We start from the raw sequence: 13,244 nt of genomic DNA, 5'->3' as shown, positions 1-13,244 counted from the left end.
AAGCTGTCCAGGGATATATTGACGGGACTGGGCACATAAGGATTATTATTTCACTATTTAATACTGAAAATGTAGAGAACTCAGTGAAAGAAGAAAATGAACTGATTTACATACATTATTAGCTTCAGAAATACAGCTTGGAAAGTTTGCTGTACTAAAAGAGGCTTTAAAGTGAACACCAGCATTTCTATACAGATCAACTTTCCGAACTTTTTCTCTGAATTGCTCTGGGTTGCTTTAGAAGAGCTGCACACCCAGCAGACATGGTGAGCAGAGTTCCTACTTCCCTCACAGATGTGCTGTTCACTGGCTGCCCCAAATGTGGAACCTCCTTGGACTCTTTCCTTTACCCCTCTGGTCAGAGTCCAAACCTGGACCTAATCCTTCCCACCCCAAACTTTCTGTGCACTGAACAAAACTCCTCAGAAACAACTTTTTAACATGAGAGTCATTGATGGCCTGTTTCACTGAGGAAAAGAACTTTAAATAGGAAATAAAAAAAAAAAAGCACTACAAAAGACAAACTCCAGTCAGTTAAGCAATTACAGCCATTCCCTTGTTTTGTCCTTATCCACACTGTGGAATATAGCTTGAGGGCACAGCATTATGTGGGAGATATAAATAGCACACGCCTCCTTAAAATAATTCCCCTCTTAAAGAAAACTGGAAAGAAGAGTAACTTCACTGTAATTCATCTCATTTCAAGTTTACTAAATATAAGTGTTCTGTGGAAAACTGATAAACCTATTTATCTAGTGCCACTCAAGTTAAAGAACAAAATAAATTCCCCCAGGAATCACTATTACTCATTCTTACAACTCAGCATCTGAGGAAACAGAAGCTATATATTTTCACTCTTGAAAGCTAATTTGATGTTAGGAAAAGTCCCTTAACCATTTGTGTGAAAAAATCCAACTGCTGCCTTTCAATATTTCTGAATGACAGTCATGGCTCCGAGCAAACAAATGATGCTCACATATTGTGCCTTGCCTACAGGCATGTTGCTGTTCTGGAATGACATTATGCCTTTTTACAAGATGGTACCTCAGATTCAATAGGGCAAACATGGCAAGGAAGTTTTGGTTTCCATGGGCTCCTTGGACTTTCAGGCAAATACAATTTCACCCACTCAGTGATCATCTTCTCCCTATCAGCAACGTGCTACTGAAAAGCCTGAATGACTTGAACAGTCAGCAATTCCTGAGATATTTATAACTTCAGAAACCACAAAAGTCATCCTTCCTACTGAATAGCTGCTCAGCTGCAAGATCTGACCCGAAGAGATGCTGCTATTTGAGGGTCCTCAATAATACTAGCATGCTTCTTAATAAAATGAAGGCTAAAAAACTACCAAAGCATCTTCTTCCATCTCAGCCTATAGGGAATCAAGCTTGATATAGTTCATAGTTTTATTTCATTTACCTAGATTGATGCATTACATATTTGGGAACCCAAAGAAAATATCAAAGGACAGAAGGCATAAATATGAGCTCGTATTGCATCGAAATACAGTCTGATATGCTCTGGGGATGAATTGTACTTGTGATACATTCCAGCACTCAGATATGTTTCTTAAGAGTCCAGGTTGTGTAAATCTCTCTATCAGACCTGAGCACAGATGGACAATCACTGTATAAGCACAGACTAATGGACATATAGTACATGCAAGCCTCAGGATCTTAAATGTGCTCAAAATTAGGGCAGGTGCCTCCAGGAATACACTAGCAACTTATTTTGTAGTAGCTACCCCTTCTGGGACTTTATTCACAAATAAAACTGCCTCTTCCTCTGACACCTGTGCTGTTCTGCTGCACAGTACTAAGCATCCAGAAACTTGTGGTTATTTTCATGCTAAGAAATGAGTTTGTACACTACTACAGTGTAAGTGGTGCTGATGAAATGTAAGAAACCCAAATGGACACCAAGAAAACAGCCCCAGTTGGGACAGCACTGCATTGTTCCAACTACTCTTTCAATCTACACATAGCTCTTTTGCCAGTTTTCTCCATAAGGCCACTTTTCTTGTCATTTCTTTACACAACTGAAAGCAGTGGTACCATACAGAAGCAGTGCCTCTTCCAAAAGTCAGTAGGTTTAGCTCAAGAAAGCGGAAGATCACAGCAGTCACTCCCCCTGGTGACAAAAGGAACCACATAATGGGGTAAATTATTTGGGCTGGGAAAAACATTTAAAGCTACTTCTTCACATAAATCTGTTACATGGACAGGATTCCTACTGCAAGCTGAAAAATCAGGGAGTTAGCTTTAAGAACAATGATAACAAGCCTTTGAGAGCAGGTAACTTTAGGAAAAGACAAGTTCTTCAAGGTACTTCCATCTCCTCAGTATCATCACATCTTTCTTTTATGGGTTTAGCCTAATCTGATGTTCTTTAACCATGAGATAGACAAAATATAAATTGAAAAAATGATCCTCTGCATTTACCAGAGTTACTGTTTCTTGTTCACAGATGGTTAAGATTTCAGCATGGTCTCTGTGGTGCTACTAACAGCTTTTGAGGTGTTGAAGAACTTTGATGAGAGGTCTGTGAGCCAAAGACTAAACAGGCAAGTGGACAAACAGCTGCTCATGAGAAATCTCTCACTTGATTTGAGAGGCAGAACTTCAGCCTTCCTGAATCATTGCCAATCATCCCCTGAGCTTCTTACAGGAAGAGTGTAGAGAAGAGAGTCAGCGATTTCAAATGCTACAGAGAGGCTGAATAAATAGATAGAAGTACTTCCCTTATCACTGCCAAGGAAAGAGAGTGTCATAGAACTTGTAAAAGCTTAAATTAAGCAGAAAGTTGTCTTTAACCTGTGTGAAATACAAGGAAATTAAAAGTAAAGAAAAAAGTTATTTTTCAGGTTGCTTCTATAGTTTCTAACAGAAGCCATTTAATTCTGCCAGGAGCGTCTGTAAAAGTCACCAAAAAAAATATGGATAAAAACCACCCAAAAAAAGCCCCCAAACACCACCAAAAACAAAATCTGGCTTATTAATTAGATTTTCTCTCCTTTGAGCTAAGGAATGGAACTGAGGAAGCATCTTTTATAACTTGCTATTTGAGAACTAAGTGAAAAAAGTATTATAAAAGAGAGTGAAAAATGAATAATCTCTTTTGAAACTCATTAGTTAGGGGAAAATTCAGTTTTCAAAAAGCTCTGTTTATTCTAATATGCACACATGAAACCTTTGGCACTAACAGAGCTAAGGCACCATTTCCTATCCATTTTCCATCTGAAGAGGAATTCTATCCTACCTGAGCAGAACCCTTCAACATCACATTAGCAATCAATTCAAATCCGTTGCCTTCGACAAGCTGACAGATTCCTTGAAAAGAACAGCGTGCAGAGCGTAAACACAAGGAACATCCCAGGAAATATTTAGAGAATGTAATGACACTTCAACAGCCAGCTACACATCACTTTACTCATGTGACAGTAGGCACTCCCTGCACCACCTGAGATGATTGGCCAGGCTCAGGTTGAGCTTTATAAATGAAGTATTGACTAGAAAAAAAAGTGTGTTACCTTGGCATAATTATGCACTAATCGGTGAAGTATGCAAGTCTTTGTAATGAAGGGGATTATTAATAGTGGGATGACATACATGAGGAAAGGTGCCAGTCTCTGGTGTGACAAATTTAGAGGAAGCTTTTGGTAAAATTTCTCATTTTGGAAGGTGAGACAAAATAAATTCAGAGTACGGATTCCTGTGATCCGTGCTTCAGTTTCCAAGGGAAATGTAAAATATATAGGTTTTGTTTCACCTTAATAAATTTAGTTAAACACCGAGTACAGACAAACCAGCAAACCTTCCTGCAAAGGTTTTATCATTCATCAGCCACACACAATGCATTTAGCACCAAGCTGGATTGACTTTATCAGACACACATCTCTTTTATAGAAAAGAATAAAAAGGCATTATTCTAACTCAGTTATGGTTTGAACAAAGGCGCTGCTGCTTGCTTACCTGGGTGACCTATATCATCTAAGTTTTCTTTTATAAAACTAATAACTGACAAACTGAATAATGTGCTGTAATGGAGTTCCTGTTAAACATAGTTTAATCATTTCTCTCTACTAGATGGAAAGGCTCATGATTAAATAATAATTGAAAAATCTTGTGGTTATTTTGAGAGGTTTTTTAAAAGCTCTCCATGTTGTGACCTTCACACAGTGATGTAGATACAGCTGCAGGCAAAAGCTCTTTCCTTAGAATTCAGGAAAAAGGAAGATCCCAGCTAGCCTCAGCAGTTTATGAACCCAGCTGCTGCAGTATTTTCCTGATAGCCTTAATTAATCAGCCCATATTTCTGTTTTCCTCAGTTTCCTGGCTAAATGTCGGACTTCAATTCCTCAGTCTCAATTTCTGATTGCCTTAATCCATTCAATTATGAGGGTGGAATTCACATTATCCAAAAAAAAAACACACCAGGAAGAGAGAGAGACTACAAACAGGATACAGCTTCAGCAGTGTCTCGTACAGGATATGGACAAAAAGCCCAATGATGCTGTGCCAGAGCAGGGCACAGAATGTGGGACTGCAGTCACCTCAGAGACAATGGAAAATTATAAATGTCCTGAAGCCCTGACTGATATGAATGGGGGACAACATGTATGGACATTCATGGTGTAACACCTCACCCCACCATATACAAGAGGATTTTTTCGTTTGGTTTGGGATTTCTGTGGGCTTGTGTTGGATTTTCTGCTTGTTTGTTTTAGCATTCCATCCATTCCTCCTATAGTCATGAGTGCTAGAAACACCTGTATCTCTGAGAGGATGAAACCCAAGATCCTGGTACCATGTCTCAGGTCAGCACTGATCTGAATGGAAAATCTAACAGCTGCCCAAAGGCTGAATGTCAGCTACGAGCAACTGAATGTCAAGATGGCATTTGGGCTTACCCTTTTAGGCCACCAAAGCAGAGCTGTCTTGCCACATCTCCATCCTTAATCTCTGGAATATCACCAAGCACTCTGTACCAGATAGTATTTATTAAGCTCTTTCAATATATACCAGACAGTGTAGCAGTAATTCATCACATCATCCTGCCAACCTACACTACAGTCTTGCTGGGTTCTATTAAAATTGCAACAAATGTTTAAGCTTTTTAATACTGTCATTTCATATTCCTGTCTTACACAAGGTTTTAACTTTACCAGTACTACATATCCATTTTTTGTCCTTAACCCCATCATCTACACTCCCTCTGCACTGAATACATAAGCCATTTACCTGGACCAAATTGAGTTTATGTGTAGTTAAGTCTTTAAAAGTCATCCCTGCTAGTCAATTCCCTCATTAGGAAACTGCTTCCTATCAGAAGTGCCCTCAGGTTTTGAGAGCACATCAAAATTGGATCCACTTAAGCAACCGAGCTTTGATACTGAGCTTAATGACTTTCTAAATGTGTCATTTACAAAGTACTTTACAAGCCTTCCTGAAGAAGAGCTGAAGTCTGCCCATGCAGGAGCTAACCTCCCCAGCTCTCCTCCTTCAGGAGCCCCGGTGATGTATGACGTGTGCGATGCCATTTTCTGAGTCTATGACATTTCATTTAAATCCCATCATTTCCTTGGGACCATCTGGCCACTTTCTCTACAAACAGATCTCACAACAGTGTCAGCTCTTCCTCTCTCCTCTTTCAGATCGGTTCCTCCTGGTGTTCCCAAGCTACCTGGGTCGCTGTGGGAGAGAAACAGGCACAACATTCCCTGCAGAAACCAGCACTCCCCTATGACATACAGAGCAAGTCTGCATCTTCCCTGCTGCTCCTTGTACCCAAAATACCGATATTCTATCCCAAAATTATGAGGGCATATAATATTTCCCACACACACACAGTTGAAGATGCAGATCTGCTCCAACTGCATTACCACACTTTAAACATCCCCTTTTAACAAGGTGAAAGTGAGTATTTCTTGGTGGGGAAATTTAAGAAGTGAGCTTAATCTCCCACTTGTTTAAGCCAAACAGAATTCTGTGATCAACAACATAAAAAGGCTTCTACTTTCTACTCCCTTACAACTCAGAGACATTAGCATGGATACAACAAACCAAAATAGTCTCAAGAGTAGAGCCACAGTGTTGCTATAATCTTTCCTGCAAATTATGAAGTGTGAAATAGAAAGCTGAAAAAAAAAAAAAAAGGAAATATTGATAACAACATGTCAAAATTACAACAGTAAAAGTAAGAAAACAAACTCCTTGGCTGTCATCTGTCTGGTGCCTCTCTGAAGCTCCTTGGATGTAATAACAGCTTTTCTTTTCTATTGTACTTCTAAGTTTGTTATTTAACAACATCCCATGAAAAGATCAGATTATACTGCTCATAAAATTTTGAAATAATGATAAACTGTGAGGTCAGTTTGAATTATGGGGTGGGGTTATGTATTGATTTTAAGATTTACATATGCATTTGGGAAGTTATTATAGGAAATCACCACTGGAAACTTCATAGCAGGGAAAAAAAGAAAGAAAAATATAATTTATTTAATTTTTCATAAGATTCAACCAAAAGTTCAACAGAAATACAGGTTTTCATATTTTACTTTATAAATTTTCCAACTTTATTTTCTTTATTTATGGCACTCTTCTGCTTAGTAAGTAATATGCACACAAGGTATTGTTTGATATTCAACTTTTAATTACTTCAATAAAAAGCAACACTAAAGCAACATGGCAAAAAATAATAAAAGTCATTGTCTTATCACCAATGTGTCTAAAATAGCAGACACAGATGGATATTGAACCTGACACTATCAGTGCAGCTTCCTACAGCACCCTTCCACCTGACTGGAATTGTCACACCTGATGCTGGAGTCAGTGAAGAACGGAATATTTTCTCCAGGAAGAAAAGGTGAAGTGAAGAAAGGGAGACCCTGCCAGGACTCCACAGGTTCATTCCAAAAAAGCCCCAATTTCCCCCACCTCCCAAGCTGGGCTATCAACACAGAAATGGTTCTTAGGAGAAAATTATTTGCTTCTCATAGGCAGTATCTACAAAGAGCTGCCACAACCACAGTGTTTTGTGGTGCATTTCTTTAAAATGTGCCCAGATTACCACAGCACGACCTTGAACTCTCCCTTGTTCTGCTAAAGTTTGGGATTGCTTTATTCCTCCCCATTCATTCTTGTCTGGCTGTTCAGTTCAGAATTTCAGCTACTAAGATAAAAGCATGCCTTGATAATATTTTTTTTTTGGTCTGACATTATTTTAATAACATGGCTTCAGTCCTGGAAATTCTCTTCCTCCCTCAAGACACTCTTTTTTTTCCTTTTCTGAAACACAAACTTAAAACAGGAAAATCTCAAGTGTGTGCTATTATAATATCAGAATATAAATCTCATGATAAACATTTTATGTTATGTCCCATTCTACCAGTGACATTATCTGTCCATTATATACAATAAAGGTACCAGCAGAAAAAGTGTCAAGGGAACAATCTTCTACCAAAAAACAGAGTCACCAACACCATTTCTAAATTTTCTCTTTCACAACAGGAAAATTACCAGGATCTAGAGTCACAGTAAACTGAAAATTCTCCTTTTGGGTTCACTTTGAGCCAACGAGTTCATTCCAGCACTCAAACCAAGATCTGCCCTGAGTTTACATCCTACTTTTCTCCTTTCCTCTACCAAAAATTATCTTTTCTCTGTTATTGGTCAGCTTTTCACTCCCATGTACCTTATGTCACTTGAATTTCACTGCTTTCCTAACAGCCTGTAACTGGTCATTCAAGAAGAGTGAAGCCAGGAAAAGAGAAAATTGCAGATCTTTTGCAAAAAGATTCTGCACATAAATGCTCCTTAATTATGATCATTCTGTTTTCATGGATTTTTAAACTGAAAGTTACCTTATTTTACAGTGTTTTGTACTTTTCAGAAGAACATAACTTTCAGTTCAACATAAAAAAACCCAACAACACCCCCCCCAAAAAAGCCCAACAAAACAAAAAGAAACAAACAAAAAAACCAGAAGAAACCAATCCTGAAAGAGTTGTTGCTTCAAAGTCACTAACTAAACATGACCAGCCCCTACAGCCCCTAAGCTTTACTCTGGAAATAGAAATACTGTAGGCTTAGAAAAGCACATAGCAATTGATAAAAAAAAAAATCATTTTGAGAAATTTGCCATGATGTTTTGAAATAAATAGATACAATATTTAATCAAAGAAAAAATAAGCATTCGGGAATAGCACTGCATCCCCTATTTGAATCCCCACAGGTGATTCCCTCTCTGAAGCTGGCACATTACATCAGAGGTGATCTGTATTTCTAAATGGCCTTTTACATTTGTATGCATAAAAAAAAATTAATTTACTTCAATCTCACAACCCAGTACACCACGTTGAGTAACAATCTGATGACAGATTTATGTTACAGATTCAGAACTGATCTGTCTAAAGAAGATGGCCATATCTAGACAGCAGCAAAAACTACAATTTACAAGTAAGAATTTAGAGCCTAATCAGACTTCTGAAAATAGAAATGTTTTTAAAATATCAGTAAGGTATTTTGTTAGGAAGAATTTCTGTATACTAAGTAAAACATGGAACTTAATGAGTTTCCATTATTTCAATTTCTCTATAAGCAGTGCAAGCCTGCTAATATTTCAAGGTTCACAGCATTCTGGTTTATGAAAAAATTAAATCATACTAAATCTACAGGTGCAGAAAACGGTCACAAGCTTTGTGAATGGATTTGAATAGGAGCAATTTTTAGAAATTAAGCTTCCTCTGTGCTACTTGGAGATGACAAAATGACAAAATAGATTTATTGATACAAAGAAAATTGTGACAGGTATGGTTTGTTTATTTGGGTTTTTTTTAAGTTTAAATTGTGATAGCATCTCAATATTCTAAAAAATAATCATCTTTTAGAGTTGAACTATTCCTTCATAACACTTGAGCTGTATCAGGGAAAATGCTTTAACAGTACTCTCAATAAATTCAGAGCTGTAAGCATCATGAGCTCCCTCTAATATTGCTAGGCATAAATGGGTAAAGTCTCAAACCAAGTAACATCCTGCTTTATGCTGGTATCCTGCAAATGTGAAACCGTATCAGAGTACAAATTTCTCTTGAAATATAGATTCTTGTTACTTCCTCTCAAGATGAACACCTAGCAGGTTATTGATCTGCTTCTGAAGGACACAGTGTTTATTATGTAGGAAACCACTGCTGGGCACAAGTGTGAGAAATTAATGATGGTTTTGTAAGTGTCCACACTGTGGTGCTGAACCAGTGGGGCAACTGTCAATCTATATGATAATGTATCCCAAAACTTCATAAAATCAGTGATGTGAAGAAGCATTGATTTTTGAGCTAACCAGGATTTGTGAGAGAGCAAGGCTAAAAAGTTTACTCAACTTAGCACCTCTGTGTACACAACAGTTGCTTCGTACCACGATGTTTTTTTTTAAAACAACCAAACACAAAGAAACTCTTCTCACAGAAACCCAAAATGAATTCCACATGCTGGTTTATTACTTGCTTGCTGCTTGATCATGTTGTTCGTTCTCCTATTAATATCATTTTTCGAAACATGAAAAATGGATTCACTGCACTGTATTTCCAATTACATAATAATTCACTTATTATGGGGAGGAAAATGAAAAACAAGTGAACAGACTCATTCTTTTATCAGTCTGTGACAGTGTGTATAAAAGTGGCTTCTGAGATTATTTTTTCTTAGACAAAAGGTGTGACACACTGCTGCCACTGAAATGGAGACAACCACCTGCACAGAAGTGAATTCCTGCCACAGCACTGAAGCCAAATCATTCCATAATGCCAGAATTCTATTAGTCAGGGTTTTTTTTTTGAAATCATGCTCAGAAGCCTTAACAAAATTGTACTAAAATCAATGGAAGCTGTCATATATTCTGCGAATGGTATTATTAAAAGGAAAAATCAATTAGCCAGTCACTGATTCTTTTTAAAACATGGGCTTCCTTGTACAAACCATTATTAATAAATGCACATTCCCTCCTTAGTTCTGATGAAGAAATGTATTCTGTTATGCCTATGGAGAGGATATATTACTTGAAGATTCAATTTAAATCAACAAAAAAAGACTGCTGTTACAAACAAAATCAATTGCACTTTGCTGAACTTCTTTCTATCAACATATAAACTGTAATTTTGCTGTTTGCTTTGACAAGCACTTGCTTGTGTTTGCAGAGCCTGGCACACCCGCTTTGCTGAAACCAAGACAACTGTCAGTGAGCACAGGGAGGAGCCCAAAAGAAACACCTACAAAAATCCTCTCCTGAGAGGCAGCCAACAGTATCAAACAGCATTTTATCCCAATATGCCCAGCAGAGAGCTGGTGCCAGCTGCTGGAATGGTTGCTCTGAGGGTTGATGATGTTAGGGAGGCTCCTCTTCACCTCCTCAGAATGACAAGATCTGAACATCTTTGTTTCTATTTTAAATAAGCTTAGTTTGCACTTTTATCACCATATAGGATGGAGGACAAATTCATGCAAATCCTTTTTTACTATTTTCCCTCTTGAGTTCTGTTCAAACCAATGCGAGCCCAGAAAATTCCCCAGGTAAGAACTTCAGGGTGATGCATAAGAAGAGCCTGAATTTGGATATGTGCACCTGAGAGGACAGTGCTGAACACAGGACACTCAGACACTGCCAGGCTGTTTGGTCACAAGTGGTTGGTGCTGTACCCAAAGTCTCATTTCTGTGACTTCAAACTATGCTAAACACAAGTTGTCTGCCTCAACCTGGTGCAGAGATTTGCTTTCCAAAAGCCACCCAATAAAAAAGCAAAAGAATTGTTTTCACAACTTCAAAACCACGGAAAAAAATGCATAAAATTAAATCTGATTGTTATGAATTAGCATCATTGTTACAGCTACTAGCACATTGTGGATTATTAATATTACTTCATGCTGTGTAGAAAAATCACATATAAAAACTATTTCTCTTTGGAAATTTCTTTCTGCTTCTCATCATTAAGTTTAATTTAAGATTCTCGGAGCACAAACTTCTGTGACAGATTATGGCATGGAAAGTAAATTGCAAGATCAAACATAATATCGATCATATGATGCACATATAATAGTTTCCTGATAGTGATGCTAAAAAAACCCAAAACACGCTAAAAACCAGCTTTAATCAAACTGAGAAAGTGCAAACTTCACCTTTGAAAGCAGACTGGTACATTTTTAAGTATGCCCACGCTCTCACACGTGTAGGTTAGGAATATACTGAAGGAAAAGGCCTACCATTTTCCTCATCTGACTTATTCTCGTTGTCGGAGTCGGTGAGCGTGAGAGCCGAGTTCTCGCGGCTCGACAGGCCAGAACTTCTCCTGGATTTGATGCCTCTGCCCCAGAGCCTGATGGCATGCTCCGGGGACATCCCTCCCTCCGTGTCCGAGTCGGCATCCGAGCCCGTGCTCAGGGAGTAGCCCTGGTGCAGAATCCCTATGTCCGAGCAGTACCCGCTCCGGTGGGGAGAGGGCTCGCAGATCCCCAGCTCTGCGAGGGTGAAGTTTGTTCCTAGAAAAACAAGAAAAAAGAAATTAAAATTAAGTCATTTAAAAAGCTAGGGGATTTATTTTCAGCTTGCAAATATCAGTCCTTTTTTAGTTTTGCTCAGTTCTGCTGTATACCAATGAATTACTTAGAGAAATCTCTGGTGCACTGGTCTAGCAAGACTTAGCCTTGAAAATATCGACTGTATCTAAAATGGATGAAATATACAAAACAAAGGTAGGAAAGGTCTCTAAATTTCAGGCTACTCTTTTGGCCCCAAATAATTAATCACTTAGGTGTGTGATTAACATAAAACCCTCATGACAACTACTAATGACATGACCTGTTTTAGTGTGTATGTAACCTCATATTTGTAGGACAGAGCATGAGCTTTGAAGTTATGAAACTGATTACTCAAAAAGAGAATTTTTTTTTTAAATTGAGCTCATTTTCACATACACAAGTCTTTCACAGAGATAGTGAAAGAATGCAAATCCATCAGTGAGGTAACATGGAACTTTGTCACCAATTTAATATTTACATTTGGTACAACCAGTAATTTAATATCTGCTAAAGAAACTAAGACAGACATTACATTGAAACTATTTTCTTTTTCCCCCATATTCCAGAAGAAAGCATAAATCGATACAAAAATCAGGAGGTCATTTGGTTTAAAGGCAAAACTTCCTGAGACAATGTCAAAACACGTGACCTTTAGCAGTTAATAACGACTCAGTGGACAAAATCTTATACATTTTTAAAGCACACAGAGTCCCTCAGGGTTCTCAGAAAGTCCAGAGTTGCTGCCCGATTTCTGCTTATGTACTTGTTTCCTACAGTAATGAACAGGGCAGTAAAAATATAAAGGGAAATATTCACTGGTCTCTAAGGCTTTCAAAGATTTTGAAAAGCAAAGTAATTTGAGCTTCATTACACTGGGCTAAAAACAAAAACCAGACTCAAGTTGCTGGCAATATAACTGCCAATTATTTAACTAATTTCTTAATTCACAGGGAAACCACATCTGTGGTCTGTGTTTTTAAATCAGTAGTTTTATTTCATCCAAAATCTGTTTGTATTTTCTCCTCTTCCTCTAGATATTTGTCAGAATGAAGCTAAACAATGGAAGTTCACACACTTAATAAAACACACAAATAATCATCTTCTATTAATAAAGAAGGTAACTGGATTTTCTTTTTTTAAGTACTAGAACTTCTTTCTCAGATTAGCCAGGAAAGTTTATAGAGTTTTAAATCTATCTGACCCCTCCGTGTATCAGCTCTCCCCAGTCCCATATCTAACTGCCAAAGCACATTTTGGATAAGGGGTGTACACACACGTGTAAAGTGCAAAACTGGGGCCCAGTTTGAATTTATTCCTGAAGCTCATCAGTTAAAGGAAGGGATTAGATTTCTTCTGGAAGCCTGAGCTATGTCCTCAGCCAGCAGTGACCGGGCTCGTGTGTGGCTCTGTCACCCTGAGCTCCAAGAGCCTCGCAGCGAGAGCGTGGCCACGGTGAAGAATTCTCACCAGACAATTCCTTCTCAAGGAATGGAGCATTTCGTGGCTATGTGTGAAATGGATATAAAAAGGCTGACATTAAAAAAGCAGCCTTGCTTTCATCAACACCAAATTAATCCGAACCCTACTAGTTAGGAGCGTATTTTACCTGCCTTCTAATATTTAATGTAGTAATCAGAAATTCAGTGGTTTAGTCAAAATCAGGGGACTCAACAGTCC

The 13,244-nt window shown here is 38.1% G+C and overlaps 1 protein-coding gene across 18 annotated transcripts in view; it reads right to left on the bottom strand.

Annotated features, from left to right (window-relative positions):
* Positions 1-13,244, bottom strand: part of TENM2 (teneurin transmembrane protein 2) — a 618,690-nt gene that overhangs the window by 436,027 nt on the left and 169,419 nt on the right. For all 18 annotated transcript variants that reach the window (XM_086851648.1, XM_086851649.1, XM_086851651.1 and 15 more), the window contains exon 4: positions 11,253-11,528. In XM_086851648.1, coding sequence (XP_086707774.1) covers positions 11,253-11,528 — 276 coding nt within the window. The remainder of the gene's footprint in view (positions 1-11,252; positions 11,529-13,244) is intronic.

This window comes from Cyanistes caeruleus, chromosome 15 (assembly GCF_971803275.1).
Source record: "Cyanistes caeruleus chromosome 15, bCyaCae1.hap1.1, whole genome shotgun sequence".
Classification (NCBI taxonomy): domain Eukaryota; kingdom Metazoa; phylum Chordata; class Aves; order Passeriformes; family Paridae; genus Cyanistes; species Cyanistes caeruleus.
Note: the sequence above shows the minus strand (reverse complement) of the source record. Positions and strands in the feature narration are given on the sequence as shown.